Raw genomic sequence first — 21,358 nt, 5'->3', positions numbered from 1 at the left:
TATATATATATATATCTATATATCTATATATCTATACATTTTTCAAATTGACACTGGGGTGGCTCCTGGGGAATTTTGAGACTGTGGCCAGCTGGATTAACCCTTTTTTGTATCTATGGTGTGAAATACTTGAAATAACCATGTGTGAATTGGATTGTATTAGTAAGCAATTAACCATGTAATTGATTCCATATGTGATGTAGTTTGTGAAGTGTTTAAAATCACATGACTTTGATGAAATTGTTAGATATGTTCTGACTTGATCTGAAGAAGGGCGGTAGCATGTAAGCCCGAAATAGACATCCATGTCTGAATATTTTGTATACTTTTTTGGAATGTAAACTTTACGAGAATATTTGGAAAAATAAAACCATTTTAAGTGTAGCAACTCTTGAACTTTTTCTCATATATAAAGGTTTTTTGACAATAAAGGTTTCATCAAGCATATTTTGGGTCCAGTGTGCGACCACTTCGTTTTTCTTTCCTATGCCTGTTCAATTGCTTGGCAACACAAATAGCTAATCAGCCAATCACATGGCAGCAACTCGATGCATTTAGGCATCTAGGACATGGTGAAGAAAAGATGACTTGCTGAAGTTCAAACCGAGCATCAGAATGGGAATGAAGGGCGATTTAAGTGACGTTGAACGTGGCATGGTTGTTGGCGCCAAATGGACTAGTCTAAAGTATTTAAAAAACTGCCGATCTGCTGGGATTTTCACGCAAAACCATCTCTAGGGTTTACAGAGATTGGTCCGAATAAACAGAAAATATCCAGCGAGGAGAAGTTGTGTGGATAAAAAGAGGAGAATGGGCAGACTGGTTCGAGGTGATAGAAAGGCAACAGTAACTCAAATATATATATATAATATATATATAATATATATTACACAAACGCGTGTATGGCCGGCCTAAGATGAATGGCATTCCTGTATTCCTTATAGCTCCAGCCCAGATGGATGCGGTAGGCTGACTTGCTCAAGGTACACCTTCGGTGAGCTCTTCTGGATCGTCAGGATCTTCTTGCTTGCTTTAACAACGTGTCTTTTGCAGCCCAGGTTCTAAGAGACAGGGGTATCTCCTAGTCTGTGATGCCTATGATGCTTTAAAGCTAGGAAGTCTGCTTCTTGTAAGGTCTATTGTCAGATCTTTAAAGGTTGTCCTGTGTAATCCCCCTTTCCCCCCCATCTGTTCTCCTGTGACTTTGTGGGATATTGATATGGTTCTCTCTGCCCTTCGGGAACTGCCATTAAAAATCTTTTAGAAACATTTCTCTGTTTTGTTTTTTGCAGCCTCACAGGACCCCTTCATCAGGCATTTGATGATGCCTGATGAAGGGGTCCTGCGAGGCTCCAAAACGCCACTTTTGTGACCATGATGTGATCGTTGAATAAAGCTTAGGACCCATTCTGGAGATTCTTGGTGTTCTGGTGACATACATCTCGCTCTGTCTTAAATGGTGGTCTTATTCTGCAAGGAGAACCCATTTTGATTCTGCATAGAAACAAAGTGGTATTAAAACCCAGGACTTCTTCTAGCCTAAACAATTTTTTTGCCTTTGACCTTTTACTAGTACATTGTTTTTCCATCACTCTGTCTAGCTCAGATTCACCAGAAGAAAATACCGCTACATTGTTTTGGGTTGCTAGTCTACCTCTCAGCTACTGCTTCTTTCGGGAAGGTAGATTTCGATTTTGTTTTACAGATGGGTCATGTAAAGTTTAAGGATGAGCTCCAGCGTGTTCGCAGAGTACACGTGCAGGGCCAGCCAGGAAGTCTGCACGGCGATGCGCTAATCACAGCCAGGGAGACATTTCCTTATCTCTGCAGCCGAGCATCGGGAAATGTCTCCCTGGTTGTGATTAGCACAGCGCCGTGCAGACTTCCTGGCGGGCTCTGCACGTGTACCATGCGAACACGCTGGAGCTCAGTCTTAGTAAAGGTGCACTAGCCTCTTGTTCCACCATCTCTAGGTGGCAAGGCAGACCATCATCCCAGCTAATCTGGTAAACAGCTTCTTGGGCTTTTTTTTTTGTTTTCCCAGTGTCCACTTCTCCTTAGCAGTTTGTCTCAAAGATAAAATACATCCTGTGTGGATCTTAAAAAGAATTTTCAGCAAGTAATAAATATTCTATTTTTTGACTGGGGTTTTACTTTAATATTGAAAAAAAAATGCCATTAACTGTGTTTGGTTTTCTCTCACTAGAATCTGGCTTTGATGCATCGCCTGAAAAGTCAATGACTGTCTCTGAGGCATGCAGTTCATCTGAATCCCCACCCTGTGGAAATAGTATTGTTAAAGTGCCTTCTGGCATCTTTGATGCAACGGGTAGAAAAAGCAGTAGCGGTGAGTTCCATATATATACACAATAAACCTTATGTAAGAGCTTATGGGAAACAATCCCATATTGTCAGTACACATGAATTAACATGGTCTATAATCAGTGTGGTATATGTTTCACAAACTAACTTGAATTTCAGTTTGTACATTTATGTAATATCTCGTTTTTGAATTTGTGGGATTTAAAGTTGTACTGTACTGAAAGATCTGTGTAAGACCTCAATTCTCTCCCCCTGCAGTCTTCTGGGACACTAACGGGGTGAGCAGGGGGTGAGCACCTCGCTGGATCATGAGACAGTTGAGTGGCTGTTTTTTTTATAAAGTCAGCGGCTACAGTCATACACCATATATCCAAAATCCCTAAACTTAGACTGGTTTTTATTAGCTATCCTCCATACGCATAATATAGCTAATTTCTGCAATCCATCCCTGTGTTGTAGGGATTGTGGGAGATTTACATTACCTGGGAATCGGAGCTCTGCCTGCCATCAGCAGGAATATAAATCTTGCCTTTTTAATAGATTAAATTGATCCAGGAATCTTAGAAAGAATTGAAACTTCCGGGTCCCTGGCCATGCTTTGCTTGTAATAAGATGGCTAACCTGAAATATAGCGGACCAAAATGTGTTTTTTTTTTTTTTTTTTTCCTGGGCAGGATCCCCATATGTGGAGATGTGTACCACCCTGCTCTCCACATCTCCTACATTGATCCAGTAGAGACGGACTAATCTTATGTAGTATGGCCGGGTAATGATACCATCTGATTTAAAAGTTTATATTTCTGTTCCTGAGCTTGGAAAGACAACTTTAAACTTCTCAAACCCTTTTTTTTTTTTTCTGTTTTGGATAGAGTAGAGAGAAATTAGAACACCTATAAGTTTGTATTTCTCTCTGTGCCCCCATTAGGGAGATTCACCCTCTGTTTGTTTTTTAGTTGCACTTTAATGTGTCATTCTCATAATACTTTAAATGGATTGGCCCAATTAATTTATGCTTGCGTTGCTAAAGTAGGCGTTTTGTGTGTATTTTGGTTACAGGTGCCCTGCCAGCCCAGATACCCACAGTTCAAGATTCTGCCGATGACTCTGTTTTTTTAAGTGAAGGCCAGAGTAAAAAGTCTGAAGAGAAGGCCCAGAAGAGGCAGAAGATGTTTTCAGAGAGAAGCTGCAGTTTCAGTGCAGAGAGCAGGGCAGGAATGATGAAGAAAGGCAGTCTAGACATTACAACCAATGAGATGGCTATGAAGATGGGAGCAGATGCCAAGATCCTTACAGCTGCACTTTCAAAGACACCACCACATCCACAGACAAGCAAGCAGTTCAATTTTGAAACTGTAGAGAGCCATACTGCCTCTTCGATAACAGAAGACCAAACAGGTCATCAAAGAGAAACTGCTGAACCGACTGCAGAACAGACTTCAGTACATAGATCACAGGACATGTTTGACTCCTTAGATACTGTCAAAGAGGAAAGCACAGTGGACTCTTTTGAGGCTCTACAACTTGTAGAAGACAACAAGCCTGATCCTCTTGAGGAGCCAAGTAAGAGAAATAGTTTCTATGGTGTTCCTAAAGCAGTAGAGAGGGAAGGAGTAAAGACAGGCCTTGATCCTTTATCTCTTCTGGCATCAGAAACCGTGGAGGCAAAACCATCCCCAGTTGAGGAGAAAACAATATCCCCAGTTGTTGCGCGTAACCTAGCAGATGAAATAGAAAGTTATATGAATTTAAAAAGTCCACTTGGCAGCAAGTCGTCAAGCATGGAACTTAGAAGCCAGGAGACTGCTAAGGCAGATGGCCCAGGTAGCCTTGAGAGGAGATCAAGTCTGCCTGTAGATTCGGTGCCTTCTGCTGATGTGCAGATTGAAAATCAAAAAAACACGGTCTCTAGGTCGAAAACCTTTGCGAACAGTCCAAAGCATCACCTAAAAAATCAAAAAGAGCGCTCTCTATCACTAACTGCTCTTGTGCGCAACTCACCACATGGATCTTTTGGTTCAGTGGTAAATTCACTGCCCGGACTTAAATTTGACCATCTATTGGCGGGACCCAAAATGGATGTGTTAAAATCCAGCGTGAAGCAAGCCGCCAGCAAGATGTGGGAAGCGGTATCGTCTGCTTATAGCTATTCTGATGATGAGGTTTGTAGAGTATATTTTATATTTACTTGTTGAAAGAAAGCTGCTATCATTCTAATCAGGCAGAGAAATTATGAGTTGTAACATTTTGTAAGGAATAACAATACCACTACTTTGCCAATACACTACATGGCTAGCATTCACAACTCACAGCCAGTACTAATGCATTTTCTTTAAGGGAAGAGATTGGTTTGGGTTTCAGTGGTATATCTGGGAGCAAGATATTGTATTGCCACCCTATTCACTTTGTCTTACAGGATGATGGACATCAACGGGAAGCTCCCTTTCCTTCAAATGTTGAGGAACACATTCATGGTGACAGCATCAAGACGACCTTGCAGGGATTGTCTGTGAACAACCTGAATCACAGCACTACCAGCCTGGGCAGCAGCAGCAGCGGAGATTATAGCAAACATAGCTACACAAACAGTATGTATGGGTTTTCATTTGAATTTGCTGCTGTTTTAAATCCTATGAAGGATTAGTTTTGGTGTTCATTCAAAGGGAAACTGTAATAGTTATGATCATTTTTTTAAAAGGTTAATATTTGTCTTTACTGTTTGTCATGATCCATCCAAGAATGCATAGGTCTGGATCATATTTTCACTTCTTTTAAGAAATATTGCAGATCAGTATAATAACAATAGAGCAGCGGTCTCCAAACTGGGGGCTGGATGCGGCCCTTTGCTTGCTTTTCACTGACAGCAATGAAGGGCACCATTCCACCCAATGACACCAATGCTTGGGTACAATTCCTACCAATGACACCAACAATGGGGTCCATTGATACCAGTGATGAGGCACAATTCCTCCCAATGTCACCAGTGATGTGGGATTATTTACTCCACTGATGCTGGGACATTTTGGCCACAGTCCAGCCCTCCTAAAGTCTCTAGGACAGTAAACTGGCCCATTGTTTAGAAAGTTTGGGGACCCTTACATTAGAGTGTCAAAGGGAGTCCAAATGTTTATTCCTTATACCTTCACAAGGGGGGATTGTTTAGCTGCTGTGTGTTCCTCACTGGACACCATACAATGCATCTGTATTCCATTTTAGAACAGACTGGTTCTCGCCTAGCCTCTGAGACATTCTGAAGAATGTAGAAACTTCTAATTCCACCTTTTAATTGCAGAATTTTAAAGCTTATCTCTAAAGTATGAATCCGAGTTCTGAAATCAAATCCGATTCATACCCGAGCAGTCCGATTTATATTAGGGGTATGATACTTGTATTTCATTCAGCAAAGGAGCAGAAGAAATGCTTTTTTGGAAGTTTTATCCCCACCCTATTTTCACTACCGTTCACTAATGTGTGTCTCCCTTCTGTCTTGTAACTTTTTGTAACTGTCTATGCACTTTCCTGCCTAGGGATTTTTATTGAATATATTCTAAAGAACGAGCAGTCTGATGTGTAATTGTACTGTATCATCGGTGCCTATAAACTAGATTGTAAATCTCGACTAATCTGTGTGAGATTGCATTGTTCCTGTACCCTTGTATTTTCTGTACTTCCGTGATTGAGACAGCCAATTTGATTGTAGTGTGTAATATGTGGAAGCCATAGGCAAGGACAAATCTCATTGCCAGCAGCGGGTATGTTTGGTTTGTATGAGCAATGGGAAAGATGACTGCATAAGGATTGCAGCAAGGGCTGCTGTTAGAAATCAAGGTGCCCAGTACAGCCTACCTGACCTGCATCCTGTCCTAAAGCGATACTCCGTACCCTGCAGCAGTTGGTAGGCAGGAGAGGAGAAGAAACTGTCAGTGTTGCTGGAGGGTCACACAGGGCCAGCAGCAGGAGGAAGGAGATTGTCTACAGGAGGGGTGATCGATGTGGTGGGGGGGGGGGGGCATTTACTAGAAGATATCCCCTGTAGTTCTCCCCTGCAGCATCTGAGGCTGGAGGGGAGGGGAGAGGAGATGAAGCCAGCTTTTAGCTGCTGCATGGAGAGCCTTATAGGGAATCGGGTTCCCGTAGTTTCCCCTCCCCCCCCCCCTCCACCGGTCACCCCCTTCTGTCCATGATCCAATCCTGCTGCCTGGGCCCCCTTGCTGAACTGATGGGGCCTGGGCCCTGTACAGGAGGACCAGTGGTACCCCCTTATCAGCAGCCCTGATTGCAGCTCACAGAATAACTTCGGTAACATCAAAACAGTGTGGGAACCACCTAGCTGCTACACAACCATTCCAGTGCACCAGATGTTTTTGAGATTCACTGTCTAGCTGTCTAGCTTTTGGTATGGTCTTCCCTAGTGGTGACTGGTAGTAGGAGAATGTGAGCGTGTGTTTGGGCTAACTCTGTTGTTGGTACTGACTGGTTTAGCTGGCCTGTAACTGCTAGTGAGAGCAGCGTGTGTGGGCTGTGAAAGCCTATGTGCCATTTTTTTTGAGAGTAGAGTGTAATGACTGAAGGTATTGGGGACAAGGTTTCTTACATGCCTGCAAGTTGTGAGTGTTGATCAAATCTGTGGTAAAGGTGCAATATTTTGAGGACCCCTTTTGTCTTGCATGTGACATGCCTGGCAATGGGGTCCTGCATGGCCCTGAAACGTTGCACCTTAATTACTGTACTGTGATCGCCTAAATAAACATCTGAACAACATTTTGAAGATCCATGGTGTGCTGACTATATATATTTTTTGATTTATTGTGTTACCAGTCTCCAGCTGCTAGTTGTAACAGCGACCACATACTCTTTGCCATTTCCAGAACCATGTGCAATGAGAATATTATATGTGGTCTGGTGCAGCCCTACTCCACTTATAGGTTATTTTTCTTGCAGTGGAATAATTGATCCAGATAATTTGCCAATCGTTTTAAATCCCTTGCTAGGCTTTTAGGCACCCACAACTTTCTGAGGGCCTCAGAGTAGTTTGTTGACCTTGGCATGATGACACCACCAATGTAAATGGCAAAAAAAACAGAACATATAAGAGTTTTTAACACGTATACTCACTAAGGAGGTTCTAATCATTGGTGCTTAATCTCGAAAACTGGTTTCTAATTTCATAGATTTTAACTAATGGTAAATACATAAATATACTTTTTCCAAATGACATACCGTGGATATAAAAAGTCTACACGCACCTAATAAAATGTCAGGATTCTTTGATGTAAAAAAATTAAACAAAGAAAGATAAATCATTTCAGAACTTTTTCCACCTTTTAATGTGAACTATAAAATTTACAACTCAATTGAAAAACAAACTGAAATCGTTTAGGGGAGGGAAGTAAAAACAAAAAAAAATAAAATAATGTGGTTCTTATAACTGAGGATGTAGCTGTGTTAGGAATTAAGCAATCACATTCCAACTCATGTTAAATAGGAGTCAGTACACACCTGCCATTATTTTAAAGTGCCTCTGATTAACCCCAAAAAAAGTTTAGCTGTTCTAGTAGGTCTTTCCTGGCATTTCTTATTTAAAGAAATGTTTTGTTTTTAAAAAACGAGACTTCACAATCACTTTAAAGAGATGTCAGTTGGAGCCCTGGTACAAGATTTGAATGAGGCCCCATTCACACTTGTATAACTTGTCGCATGATGAGTTGTAGCCCATGTATTCACTAGAAGCTGATTAAATATATGCAATTTAAAGTCACCGCGACTTTAAAATGCAACTTGCGTGCCATAGACTGCAATGTAAACTTTCAAATGTCACATGAAAGTCACATCCAAATGTTATCAACGCGACCGTCATGCAGCAGTCAAAGTCAACAGCCAAATTTGCATCCAAGTCACACCCATCCAAAGTTGCATCACTGTCGCAATGGCAATCGCATGACTGGAGCCTGAATCTTGTCACATTGCATTTAAAAAAAAAAAAAGTCTTAACTTTTGAGTTGAATATTTTTAGTAAGAATCACATCATATGATGACAAACTTAATAGATATAGTAAGTGATATGTGTATAAAATGTACTCCTGTGTTACTGTCTAAAGGTGATTCAACACCCGGAAGAGGTATGAGAGGCTTGGATTCAGAAAGATCAGAACATTCTCAAAATACCAGCTTATCAAGTATGTTTCAGAACTGCGCTATGGAGGTGAGTGTGATGTCATTGATGGATCAGCCATAAAGAAACCCTTTCTGTACAAACCATAATTTTGTAGCTGTTCTTAAGAATATACTGCAAACGTCAATAGTGGGCAGCAAGCATTTGCATTAGTATGCTTTTAAAGTTGATATACAGTATATTATATATATATATGATATGGGTTTTTGGATACACACATGGTAGGCCCCCCAGCCCCCTCCTAGTCTTAAACTCGCCTGTCCCTATTCCAGCGATGCAATTCTTACTAGATTGCAAAGCCTCTTGTAAAATTCTTCCACACTGGGCCCATGGCAGAATTCAGCTTAGTATGTATTGCATATTTGGTTATACTTATGCAATGTATACATGGGTCAAATTCTAAATGATTTATCTTTTAAAAATCGGATATTTCATGTTATTTGTAATCCGATGGTGCCACCATTGATTTCGAAATTCGATCAACCAAGCCTTCAATTTCATCTCGTGTCGCTACAGAGAAGACATTTTGTGGTCAGGAATCTTCTTTTCTTTTCAGGTCGGAGCTCATCATGCTCATTTCTTTTTCGATTATATTTCTCTCACAATTCAGAAATGGGAATTCTTCCAAAAGACTGCATGCAAACTCCCTGCAAAGTATATTCCCATGGGCAATACGTTTAAAAGGCTAAAAATAAAACCTAAATACCAAGAAAAGAACCTTTAAAAAATATAAAAATTAGGGAACACTGTCATTGTTTTAAATGTTACAAAGAATATAATAATCAAAGAATATAACAGAATATGTAAAAAGGAAATTAAGGAAACAAAAATTCTAAACGAACGACGGATTGCAAAAGATTGGACAAACCCCCAAAAATGTTTCAAATATAATAATAGTAAAAAGGTCAGGTCTGAGCATGTAGGTCCTGTACAAAATAATATGGAGTGGATGACTGGGGACAAAGAGAAGGAAAATCTATTAAATACTTTCTTCAGCTCTTTGTATACAAAAGAGAGGGGATCTCATGTCCATAATGGGGATGGTATTGACACAGCCCCAAATGATCCACAATGGCTCAAAAGTGATATGGTCCAGAAATATTTAGACATAATAAAGGTGGATAAAACAACAGTACCAGATGGAATCCACCCACAGATCCTAAAAGAATTGAGCTCTGTAATTTCAAAGTGATTATTTCTCATTTTTAGGGACGCTTTAATGACTAGAATAGTATCACTGGATTGGCGTAGGGCCAATGTGGTGCCTATATTTAAAAAGAGATCAAAGTCTTTACCAAGTGACATGTTGTTTTAAATTCTATAGTCTGTAAGATACTAGAGCGTTTATTAAAAGACCACATAGATGAGTTCTTGCTGGAAAAAAATATTTTCAGCAACAGACCGCGTGGATTTATGAAAGACAGAAGTTGTCAAACCCGATTTCTTTTTATTGGGAGGAAAGGAAAACCTTGGACAAAGTGTTGGCTGTAGACTTGGATTTTGCAAAATTGGAAGAGGGAAGGTCTGGACAGCTGCACTCCAATAAAAACACCTTTATTGTGAAAAATTACAAAAGTACAAACCACAGCAGGGTACAGGATAAAAACTGATGCGTTTCGCACTCTCAACAGTGCTTAGTCATAGCTATACAACCACAAAGCTTTGCTACAAATAATTGATCACATGTTTAATATGCACTAGTATATATCTGTAGCAAAGCTTTGTGGTTGTATAGCTATGACTAAGCACTGTTGAGAGTGTGAAACGTGTCAGCTTTTGTATCCTGTTACCCTGCTTTGGTTTGTTTCTTTGTAATTTTTCACAATAAAGGTGTTTTTATTGGAGTGCGGCTTTCCAGACCTTCCCTCTTCTAATTGCTATATGCTTAGCCTGCACCTGATGCATCCACCTTGAGGAGCGTGCCATTTCCACACATCCACCTAAAGCAGTGACCCCTTCCCCTGAATGGTCTAAGGTTATCAGTGGTGTACCCCAAGGTTTAGTGTTGGAATTCTTACTTGTTAATATCTTTATAAATGATATAGGGTCTGCGATTAAAAGTATAATTTCAGTCTTTGCAAATGACACCAAGTTATGCAGTGGAATAATATCCTTACAATATGTCTCCAACTTACAAGCCAAACTCAATGCACTGTTTCATTGGGAAACAATGTGCCAAGCGAGGTTTAATGGTAATAATTATAAAGTTATGCACTTGGGGCAAAGAATATGCATGCATCATACATACTAGGGGAAATCCATAGTGGAGAAGCATCTGGGAGTTTTGGTAGATTATAAGCTTAATAGTATGCAATACCAAACTGCGGTTTCCAAAGCGAGCTTGGAAAGCCAGTCCTTTCTTGTATTAAGAGAGATATGGACTCCAAATAGAGATATATAATTTTGCCCCTGTACAAATCATTAAGTAAGACCTCAACCTGGAATATGCAGTTCAGTTTTGGTTACCAGTTCTCAAAAAGGATATTGGAGAACTGGAGAAAGTGCAGAGAAGGGCAACCAAACTGCTGAGAAAATATGATAAAGGTGTCCAATATTGTAAGAAAAAACACCCAAGTCTTACCACATCCCTGAAAATAGACTATCTATATGCACCCCGAGGGGTAAATTTCCTCACTGGGACTTTCAATTGGGAAGACTAGGTTACTAGGTGACAAAAGTAGGTCACAAGATGTAGAAAAAATATTAATGTTTATTGACAAAAAATATTTTAACATTAGTAGTATATTGTGGCCAAGTTTGTCATTTGGAACGCATCCAAGAGATTGAAGATGGCAACATGGGAAACATCACAAGGTCGGAGACAAAATTATTGAAATGAGAATAATAAACAACAAAAACAACAAAGGAAGATGCAAGGCCCAATACTGTCTGTGGAATAGAGACAGATAACCCAACGCTTCTTTATAGGACCTCTTCATCAGGGAAGGGGTGTTGCAGTTTCTGATGGCAGCAAAATCTGTATATAAAAATATATAAAAAAAGAAGATATAGACACAAAGAAAATGATTGTAAAAATACGTACATAATAAATTAATACCAAACATATTGCACCTTATACAGTACAGACCAAAAGTTTGGACACACCTTCTCATTCAAAGACTTTTCTTTATTTTCATGACTATGAAAATTGTAGATTCACACTGAAGGCATCAGAACTATGAATTAACACATGTGGAATTATACATAACAAAAAAGTGTGAAACAACTGAAAATATATTTCATATTCTAGATTCTTCAAAGTAGCCACCTTTTGCTTTGATTACTGCTTTGCACACTCTTGGCATTCTCTTGATGAGCTTCAAGAGGTAGTCACCTGGCGCCGCACCCCATCACTCTCCTTCTTGGTCAAATAGCCCTTACACAGCCTGGAGGTGTGCTTGGGGTCATTGTCCTGTTGAAAAATAAATGATGGTCCAACTAAACGCAAACCGGATGGAATGGCATGCCGCTGCAAGATGCTGTGGTAGCCATGCTGGTTCAGTATGCCTTCAATTTTGAATAAATCCCTAACAGTGTCACCAGCAAAGCACCATCACACCTCCTCCTTCATGCTTCACGGTGGGAACCAGGCATGTAGAGTCCATCCGTTCACCTTTTCTGCGTCGCACAAAGACACGGGGGGTTGGAACCAAAGATCTCAAGTTTGGACTCATCCGACCAAAGCACAGATTTCCACTGGTCTAATGTCCATTCCTTTTGTTCTTTAACCCAAACAAGTCTCTTCTGCTTGTTGCCTTTCTTTAGCAGTGGTTTCCTAGCAGATATTCTACCATGAAGGCCTGATTCACACAGTCTCCTCTTAACAGTTCTAGAGATGTGTCTGCTGCAAAAGGTGGCTACTTTGAAGAATCTAGAATATGAAATATATTTTCAGTTTCACACTTTTTTGTTATGTATAATTCCACATGTGTTAATTCATAGTTGTGATGCCTTCAGTGTGAATCTACAATTTTCATAGTCATGAAAATAAATAAAACTCTTTGAATGAGAAGGTGTGTCCAAACTTTTGGTCTGTACTGTATATAAAAAGTACAATAAAAGAAAAAAAAAAAATATATATATATATATATATATATATATATATATATATATAATATATATATATAATATATATATATAATATATATATATATATATATAATATATATATGACGAAAGTCCCCAGCAGGCATTCAGTGTACATAAAGGTATATAGTATCCAATGGGTGGAAAATACTAACCATATTGCGTGCTTAAACATATTCTCAGGAGGAAATAAATTGCCGATTTCTTAAAAAGAGGCATCCAGGTTCAAAGAATGTTGAACAAAGGGGTTAATCCTCAACTCAACTGTTAATACAACCTGAGAAATGAGACGGAGAGACCACTAAGAGCGTGATGTCGCAAAACGTATGGCTGAGGATACTGACACAAAGGGCGGCATAGGTGCAAAAAACATACCTCTAAAGGTGTGAATGGATTGACGCACCAAGCTGGCATGCACAAATGCGTGGTCCACTATCGAGATAGAGCATATATACCAGAAAAGTATCCAACTCCTGACTAATTACCACCCTACAGTATAAACATCGAGGCATATCTAGAGTTTTTCAAAGGCAGGAGAGTAAGGGAGGGTCATTGGTCTGAAAAAGGTGCTCAGAAGCCCGATCGGGGGAATGGGGGAGAAGAGGGAAAGGGGAGAGGGCCCAGGGGCCAAAAGGAGCATAAGTCAAGAGGCAGAGATATATTTCATCCAAGTGACATTATAGTATTGGAAGAGGGAGTACTAAATATATCCATTCTTACCTATATTGATAAGTACATGAGAGGAACAGTCTGCAGATGTTTGACTAGATGGTAAAGTCTGCTGACTTTCAGGTAGGTCTAATGGGGAAAATGTAGTAAGCTGTGAATTTAAAGCGTGACCAGATAAATACACACTATTGCAAGGGCATTTACCCTCCTAGAACGGAGGTAATGAAAAATCCCCCAATTCCTATTATAAGAGTACAAAGGCAAGCTTACCCACAAGATGATAAACACACGTATGCCTTGGCTAAAAGTCAGATAAGGATGGCATGGTCAGTGCCCCCCACTCAAAGTGAGGGAGGGACGTCGCCACGCAGGACGTAGCAAGCGTCTGCCAATCCATGGAAAAGACTGACGGCGCACACAGACGCGCCAAGGTCTTGCCTGCACAGGAAATATTGGATTGCCTCTCAGGGGGATCAGGAAGGACTTTATTCTCCTGCTGTAGCAAATTGGATCATGCTTTGCTGTGTTTTGTTGCCTTTCTCTGGATCAGCTATTGGGTATAGGATTTGAATGTTGTTTTTTTTGTTTGTTTTTTATGGTTGAACATTCTATGCATTAAGGTAAAAAAACATCTGACAGCACCGCCCCCCACCCCCCCCCAGAGCCCCCATTTTTACTTGCATCACCGTTCTAAAGTCCCGGGCGCGTGCTTATCATCTTGTTCGGTTCCCAGCCTGGCCGTTGATTGGCTAGGCTGGGAGGATTGATAGCAGCGCAGCCATTGGCTGGCGCTGCTGTCAATCACAGCGGATGACGCGGCGTGCCGGGGGGCGGGGCCGAGTGATACAGTCGGCGGCTATGCCCGCCGCTGTATCACGGGAGCGCGCTCGCAAAAGCTTTCCACCATGCGAGGGAGCTCGCATGAACGTGGAAAGCTTTTGCGAGGAGGAGCCGAGACAGCCGCCGAGGGACCCCAAAAGACAGGATTCGGGGCCACTCCGTGCAAAATGAACTGCACAGCGGAGGTAAGTATAACATGTTTGTTATTTAAAAAAAAAATAAAAATCTGCCTTTAGTGTTCCTTTAATGAGTTTTCATTTATTTCAGCATCCATGGAACACTTTACATTACATGAACTTTTACTTAATGTGGACTATTGGCATTGATTTCAGCATGTGAAAAGTGCTCCATGCTGAAATCAATGCAAACTCATTAAACAGTCTGGATTCAGTGAAAATACACGTACTGCAAATTGCTCCGTGCTAAAATTCCATGCATAAGTCATATACACTAATAAGCTGTGATATTAAACTGAGGAGGCTGCACTGATTGCCACTGTTGAAGCGGCACTCTTAAGCTGCACTAATGAGGCCGCACTGATGGGGCTGTATGGGTGGACCCTGATGGGGCTGCACTGATGAGGCTGCATTGGTGGTGGCCACTGATGGGGCTGCACTGGTCGACCCTGATGAGTACCGTATTTATTGGGGTAAAGCGTGCACCGCCGTATAGCGCGCACCCCAAACCTAGAAGTGAATTTTAAGGAAAAAAATAAATACTTACAGTTTGAATGCCCCTCGTCAGTGTCTGCCCGGCAGCCTTGTCCGGTCCGGCGTCCGTCTGCGGCCTTGGTGGTGTCCTCCCCGCTTCTCCTGCGCTGTCTGAGTGCCGCCGCCCACATATACCGAGTGCGGTACACTCGGCTCCTCTCGCATAAAGGCTAGGAGGCGGGACAGGGCGTGACCGCGAGCGGAAACTAGCGTGGCCAAGCTTAGCCGAGTGTACCGCGCTCGGTATATGTCGGCGGCGGCGCTCAGACAGCGCAAATCGGCGTATAACGCGCACCCAGGATTTTCCCCTGATTTTAAGGCGAAAAAAGTGCGCGTTATACGCCGATAAATACGATACAACATTTGAAATGGTATACAAAACAACAAAAGACACAAGTAGGCACTTGGTATTTACTTTTAGTGTACAGAGAGGAAAAGGTGGAGCCTAAAGAGGAAGGAGTGTTTAAATGACAGAGTGGGTCTTAAACAGGAAGTGGTGGGACCTTCCCACTGCTTACGACATGCTATACATCATTGTATTGTACAGAACAGTACAAATTTCTCTTTCGTTCATGGATGGACACAGCCTTAGTCTTGACATAGTGGGATTAGCCTATCTATCTTTAGGAGTGACTAGGCAGAAGTGTTAACTTCAAAGCAGAACCGCCCCGCCCAGAGTGCGGTCCCACTGACTATATCCCCTCAGCCTGCACCAAGCAATTTAGTTTTTTCTGCCTAGTCTAAGAAGACATGGCTCCCTTCAGGCCCATGGCTTGGAGGCTTTTAGTTTGGATTAATTTTTTGGATTTTTTATTCATTTATTTATTTAGGTTTTTCCTGCGATCTTCAATCAACTGCCGACTGGGCGACAGGCTGGATCCCAGATTCTTGTATTCCCAGTTTCGGCCATCGAGCGTGTGCCGACCATAGCTGCGCGCTGGGTCGCCCACGACATACCCGTAGCTCTACGGGTGACCGGAGAGCTATACGCTGCAGGGCTTGCATCGGATCGGTCTACAGGGCCGAGTCGCAGTTGCCTGGCCGACAGCCACCTCCGTTACCATGCGGTAGATGTGCTTCGAAACAACTGCCGACTGGGCGACAGCCTGGATCCCAGATCCTTGTATTCTTCCCAGTTTCGGCCATCGAGCGTGTGACGACCATAGCTGCGCGCTGGGTCGTTCACGACATGCCCGCTGCTCTACGGTTGGCCGGTGAGCTATACGCTCCAGGGCTTGCATAAGGACCGGTCTACAGGGCTGAGTCGCAGTATCCTGGCCGACAGTCATCTCCGTTACCATGCACAAGATGCACTGTCCAGGATGCTTCCAGCATAAACCCACAGGAAGGGAAAGTAGTTACTACCTTGCTTTAGCAAGAAGACAGAGCTGGGCATCCTTGGAGAAGTGAGTAAAGGGCCTTATCCCCCTTCTTCCCTCCCCCCCCCCCCCTCCTCCTCCTAGGCTCTCTGAGCTAGCTGCTGGGCAGGGGTTCCTCTGGGGAGCTTTACTTGGGGATCCATAAGTCACTAAATCAGTGTTTAAGCTGCATAAGAGATTCTGTTTACCTGTGTGTCCTGCTCCATGCTGTCGGCAGCCATGTTTGGTTTATCCATGCTGTATTTCTTTACTTGCACAATGTATAAAGCTGCATAAGAGATTCTGCTTTCCTGTGTGTCTTGCTCCATGCTGTCGATGCCCAGGTTGGTGTCCATGCTGTATTTCTTTTCTCACTGGCGGCCATCTTCTGTAAGCCGCATTTTTCTGGCGATTTCTGCTGAGGTGTACTGACTGCTGCTTTACTTTGCTGCACCTTGGTTTTCTACCCTGTTGGCCTCTAGTGTCAGATCAGCGGCCATTGTACCAGGGTTCAGACCATTTAGAAAAGAAAAAAAACGGCAGATGAACATATACACGCTGCGACTGACAAAAATCGCAGCCCCACAAACGGCCTTCGATCCCAGCTTTGGAGAGCACAGATCGACAGACACTCTGCAGGCAGCAGCTCTGCTAGCTAAACTATCTATTACGGTTCCTGGGTGGTGAGTCCTCTGGGGGGGAACCCCTCGTCTCTGCGGCAGCCAGGAGTGGTGGGTTACTTGTTTGGGGGTCCCTGTGTCAGGTGTGTGGACAGTATGGCGTTAGAAGCAGACGCTTTTTCCCCCCCGAGACACCTGAGCTGGCAATTGAGGCCCCTGCACCCGATTTATCGGTGGACGCTAGGTGGCAATCCTAGATGCCTTCATAGCCAAGGTGGAAGCAGCGCGTGGGTGAATAGGGGCTAGAAAGAGCCCCCTCCCTCCACCATCTGCTGGGGACAACTCAGATGCGTTTCCGGGTCCAGCTAGCACTCATGACCCTGGCCCTGAGGTATCTGAAGATGCGGACCAAGAACCCTCTTGAAGAGAGTTTCTTGAAAAGATGGACCTCGCCCCCGATAGTGGACCCTCCTGTGTCCAGATTAAACAAGCTCCACCATACCAGTGGAGGGGGCTCCCGCCTTCAAAGACCCTGCGGATGAGAAGGCCGAGGCGATCACCCACAACCTGTACACGATAGTGTGTTGACGGTATGCCCAACCATAGTTGGGGCCCTGGTGTCTTGGACACGCACGGAAGGGGCAAAGATTCTGCTCAATGGGTTACAACCGTCAGGCTTCCTCGAACGAGGTAGCCCTAGCTGACCTCCTAGTACAAGGCCAAAAATGCATTTCTGAATCAGCCTTGGTCCCTATTCCTCTGCTGGCCAGAGCTCAGGTCAGGCGGTGTCGTTACGCCGTCTACTTTGGTTAAGATTTGGTCCGCCAACCAATCTTCCAAGAAAACCCTGATGGACTTGCCCTTTAAGGGCGACAGACTTTTTGGAATTCCCTGGATGACATAATTAAAGATGCTACAGGAGGTAGAGCACACTGCTCCCATAGTCCAAAAAGGGGAAGTTGCCACGCCGTAGGCAAGGGCCCTTCTTTACCGCACACAAGCATTTTTTTTGTCTGCCCAGTACGGCGGGTAAAAGACCACAGGCCGATAAAGTGCCTGCTCAGGGACTCAGACGTCCCTGGTTTCGCAAACTCAACAAACCTGCAGACAAAGCTTCGTCCGCATGAAGGTTTGCCCCCACCCATCTCTCAGGTGGGGGGACGCCTTTGCAAAATCGCGACCCGGTGGACATCTCAGGTCCCCGACCGGTGGGTTTGCAAAGTAGTGTCTCAGGGTACAAGATAGAGCTTCTATCCTGCCCACCAAACAGATTGTTTTTTCCCTCCAACCGCCAGCTACAACCGACTCGTCAGGAAGCCCTGTTTGGGGCAGTTCAAGACCTGCTGAAACGCGGGGTGGTTATTCCTGTCCCAGTACAGGATCGGTTTCAGGAGTTTTTACTCCAATCTGTACATAAGTACCAAAGAAGGAGGGCTTTCGTCCAATTCTGGACCTCAGGGCCCTCAATTGCTTCATGAAGGTACAAGATTCCGGATGGAATCGGTTCGCTCTGTCGTCACTGCCCTCCAGCCGGGGGACTTTCTGGCATGCTTGGACATCAGGGATGCCTATTTACATGTCCCCATATGCACAAAGCATCAGACTTCTGCGCTTTGCGGTCGGGGAAGACCACTATCAAGTTGTGGCTCTCCCCTTTGGCCTGGCATCGGCACCAAGGGTGTTCACCAAGGTGATTGCCCCAATTCTCGCCCTACTAAGACAACGTGGCATCGCTGTCGTGGGCTACTTGGACTACCTGCTTCTGAGGGCCGCTTCAGCCTCGGAAATATAGGTGTGCGTGTCTATAACATCAGACCCTCAGACACTTGGGGGGCTACTGAACACTCAGAAGTCAGTAATGATACCGACTCAATGCCTAGTATATCTGGGATTGATTCTGGACTCCTCAGAGGCAAAGGTTTTCTTTCCTGTGGAAAAGTTGCAGACCCTTCAGGCTGCGGTGCGGTAGTTGACATCCCAGAAGGGTCGTCAATCCGCTTTGCATGCAAGTCCCGGGCCTCATGGTGGCCTTCTTCAAGGCGGTACCATAGGCGCAATCTCACACGCGAGTGCTACAGAAGGAAATTCTGTCTAGATGGGACAAGCACCCATCATCCCTGGATTATCTAATCGGGGTGAACCACTTGGTCAGGGCCTCCCTTGTTGGTGGCTGACCTCACCGGCACTTCTGTCCGGGAGGTCGTTCCTTCCTTTCACTGGATAGTCATCACGACTGACGCCAGCCTTACCAGTGGGGGAGTCTGGGGGGTTCAGTCGACCCAGGGTCGCTGGTCTACAGAGGATTCCCATTTGCAGATCAAGGTCCTGGTACTTCGGGTGATCAGGCTGTGCCTCTCCACATGGTCTCAGAGGCTACAAGGGCATCCAGTCGGACAACGCCACGGCGGTGGCATATGTCAACCATCAAGGAGGAACAAGTAGCTCGGCTGCAGCATCAGAAGTCGCTCACATCCTAAGGTGGGCAGAAAGGAGCATACCGGCACTGTCGGCCATATACATTCCGGGTGTGGAAAACTGGCAGGCGGACTACCTGTGTCGCCAGATGCTGGACCAAGGAGAATGGTCTCTGCACCCGGAGGTGTTTTAGCTCATTTGCCCAAGATAGGGCACGCCAGACGTAGATCTCCTGGCGTCTCGACTCAGTCGGAAGGTATTGAGGTTTGTGACCAGGTCAAGAGACCCATGGCTCGACACGACAGATGCGTTGGTGGAGTCAGTACCGGCTAATCTATGCCTTCCCTTCTCTAAGCTCCTGCCTCTTCTGCTTCGCAGAGTGGAGGCAGAGGGGATTCCTATGATCCTAATTGCTCCGGATTGGCCTCTGCGTCCTTGGTACGCCGATCTAGTGTGGCTAGTAGCAGACCTCCCCTGGGCATCTACCGCTGAGAGAGGACCGGTTGTCACAAGGTCCCATACTGCATCCTGATTTACAGTCGCTGGCTTAACGGCATGGCTATTGAAAGCCAGGTAATAAGAGACCGGGGCCTGTCGGATTTTGTGATTCCTACCATGAGGAAGGCTAGGAAGTTATCCTCTAGGAGGATTTATTATCGCACTTGGAGAGCTTACTTAGCCCTTTGCGAGGAAATTAGGTGGAATCCTCGGACTTATATAGTGTCCAGAGTCCTGCTGTTCTTACAGCACGGGGTGGACCAAGAAGCTTGCTTAAAGTCGAGGTTCACCCAAAAACTTAATTTTTAACATTAGATTGAGGCTCATTTTGTCAAGGGGAATCGGGTGGTTTTTTAAAATCGAAGCAGTACTTACCGTTTTAGAGAGCGATCTTCTCCGCCGCTTCCGGGTATGGGCTGCAGGGACTGGGCGTTCCTATTTGATTGACAGGCTTCCGACGGTCGCATACATCACGTCACGATTTTCCGAAGGTAGCCGAACGTCGGTGCGCAGGCGCCGTATAGAGCCGCACTGACGTTCGGCTTCTTTCAGGTACTAGTGACGCGATGTATGCGACCGTCGGAAGCCTGTCAATCAAATAGGAGTACTGCTTTGATTTTTTTAAAAACACCCGATTCCCCTTGACAAAATGAGCCTCAATCTAATGTTAAAAAAAAATTTTCGGGTGAACTCCCGCTTTAAGCACGATTAAGACCCCTTTCACACTAAGGAGTTTTTCAGGCGGCACAGCGCTAAAAATAGCGCTGCTATACCGCCTGAAAAACTCCTGCACTGCATACTCAATGTGAAAGCCTGAGGGCTTTCACACTGAGGCGATGCGCTGGCGGGAGAGAAAAAAAATCTCCTGCCAGCAGCATCTTTGGAGCGGTGAGAGGAGCGGCGTGTATACCGCTCCTTCCCATTTAAAACAATGGGAAACCGCGGCAAAAGGGGCATTGCGGGCGGTATTAACCCTTTATCGGCCGCTAGCGGGGGTTATTACCGCACCGCTATCGGCCGAATCCCGCGGCAAATCCGACGGTATAGCGCCGCTATTTTTAGCGGCGCTATGCCGCCACCGCGCCTCCCACCCCAGTGTGAAAGGGGCCTAAGGGGAAGATATCTGCCCTGGCTGTTTTCTTTCAGCAACCCCTGGCGATTTGTGCAGGGGGTTCGGCATGTTGCCCCTCCGGTCCGTCCTCCACTACCTCCGTGGGCATTTGAATAGCAGATGCACCTTGGCGTCTACCACTACGAGAGGACCTACTGTCTCAAGGTCCCATAGGTCATCCTGTTTACAGTCAATGTCTTTAACGCCATGACCTTTTGAGAACATTAGGGAAGTTCCCTTGTTGACACTTTCTCAGAAAGTGGTCCTTTTGGTGGCTGTTAGGTCAGTTCAGATGGGTTCTGAGCTGGCAGCCTTGTCATGAAAGGCTCTCTATTGATCTTCCACAAGGATAAGGTGGTGCTGCATCCGCAGCCTTTTTTCTTCCCAAGGTCATTTCGACCTTCCATCTCAAGGAAGACATTGTACTGCCATACTTGTGTCCTCATCCGTTGAATCCTAAGGGACGATGTGGCATTTCTCGGACGCTGTCCGAGCTCCGAGAAGGTACTTGTCTGTAACTGTTACAGTTCAGACTCACTGTTTGTTTCGGTGGCTGGTCC

The 21,358-nt window shown here is 44.3% G+C and overlaps 1 protein-coding gene across 3 annotated transcripts in view; it reads left to right on the top strand.

Moving 5' to 3' along the window:
* Positions 1–21,358, top strand: part of DENND4C (DENN domain containing 4C) — a 210,200-nt gene that overhangs the window by 158,066 nt on the left and 30,776 nt on the right. For all 3 annotated transcript variants that reach the window (XM_040359890.1, XM_040359872.1, XM_040359881.1), the window contains 4 exons: positions 2,207–2,347; positions 3,379–4,481; positions 4,736–4,907; positions 8,418–8,521. In XM_040359890.1, coding sequence (XP_040215824.1) covers positions 2,207–2,347; positions 3,379–4,481; positions 4,736–4,907; positions 8,418–8,521 — 1,520 coding nt within the window. The remainder of the gene's footprint in view (positions 1–2,206; positions 2,348–3,378; positions 4,482–4,735; positions 4,908–8,417; positions 8,522–21,358) is intronic.

Source organism: Rana temporaria, chromosome 1 (genome assembly GCF_905171775.1).
Source record: "Rana temporaria chromosome 1, aRanTem1.1, whole genome shotgun sequence".
Classification (NCBI taxonomy): domain Eukaryota; kingdom Metazoa; phylum Chordata; class Amphibia; order Anura; family Ranidae; genus Rana; species Rana temporaria.
Note: the sequence above shows the minus strand (reverse complement) of the source record. Positions and strands in the feature narration are given on the sequence as shown.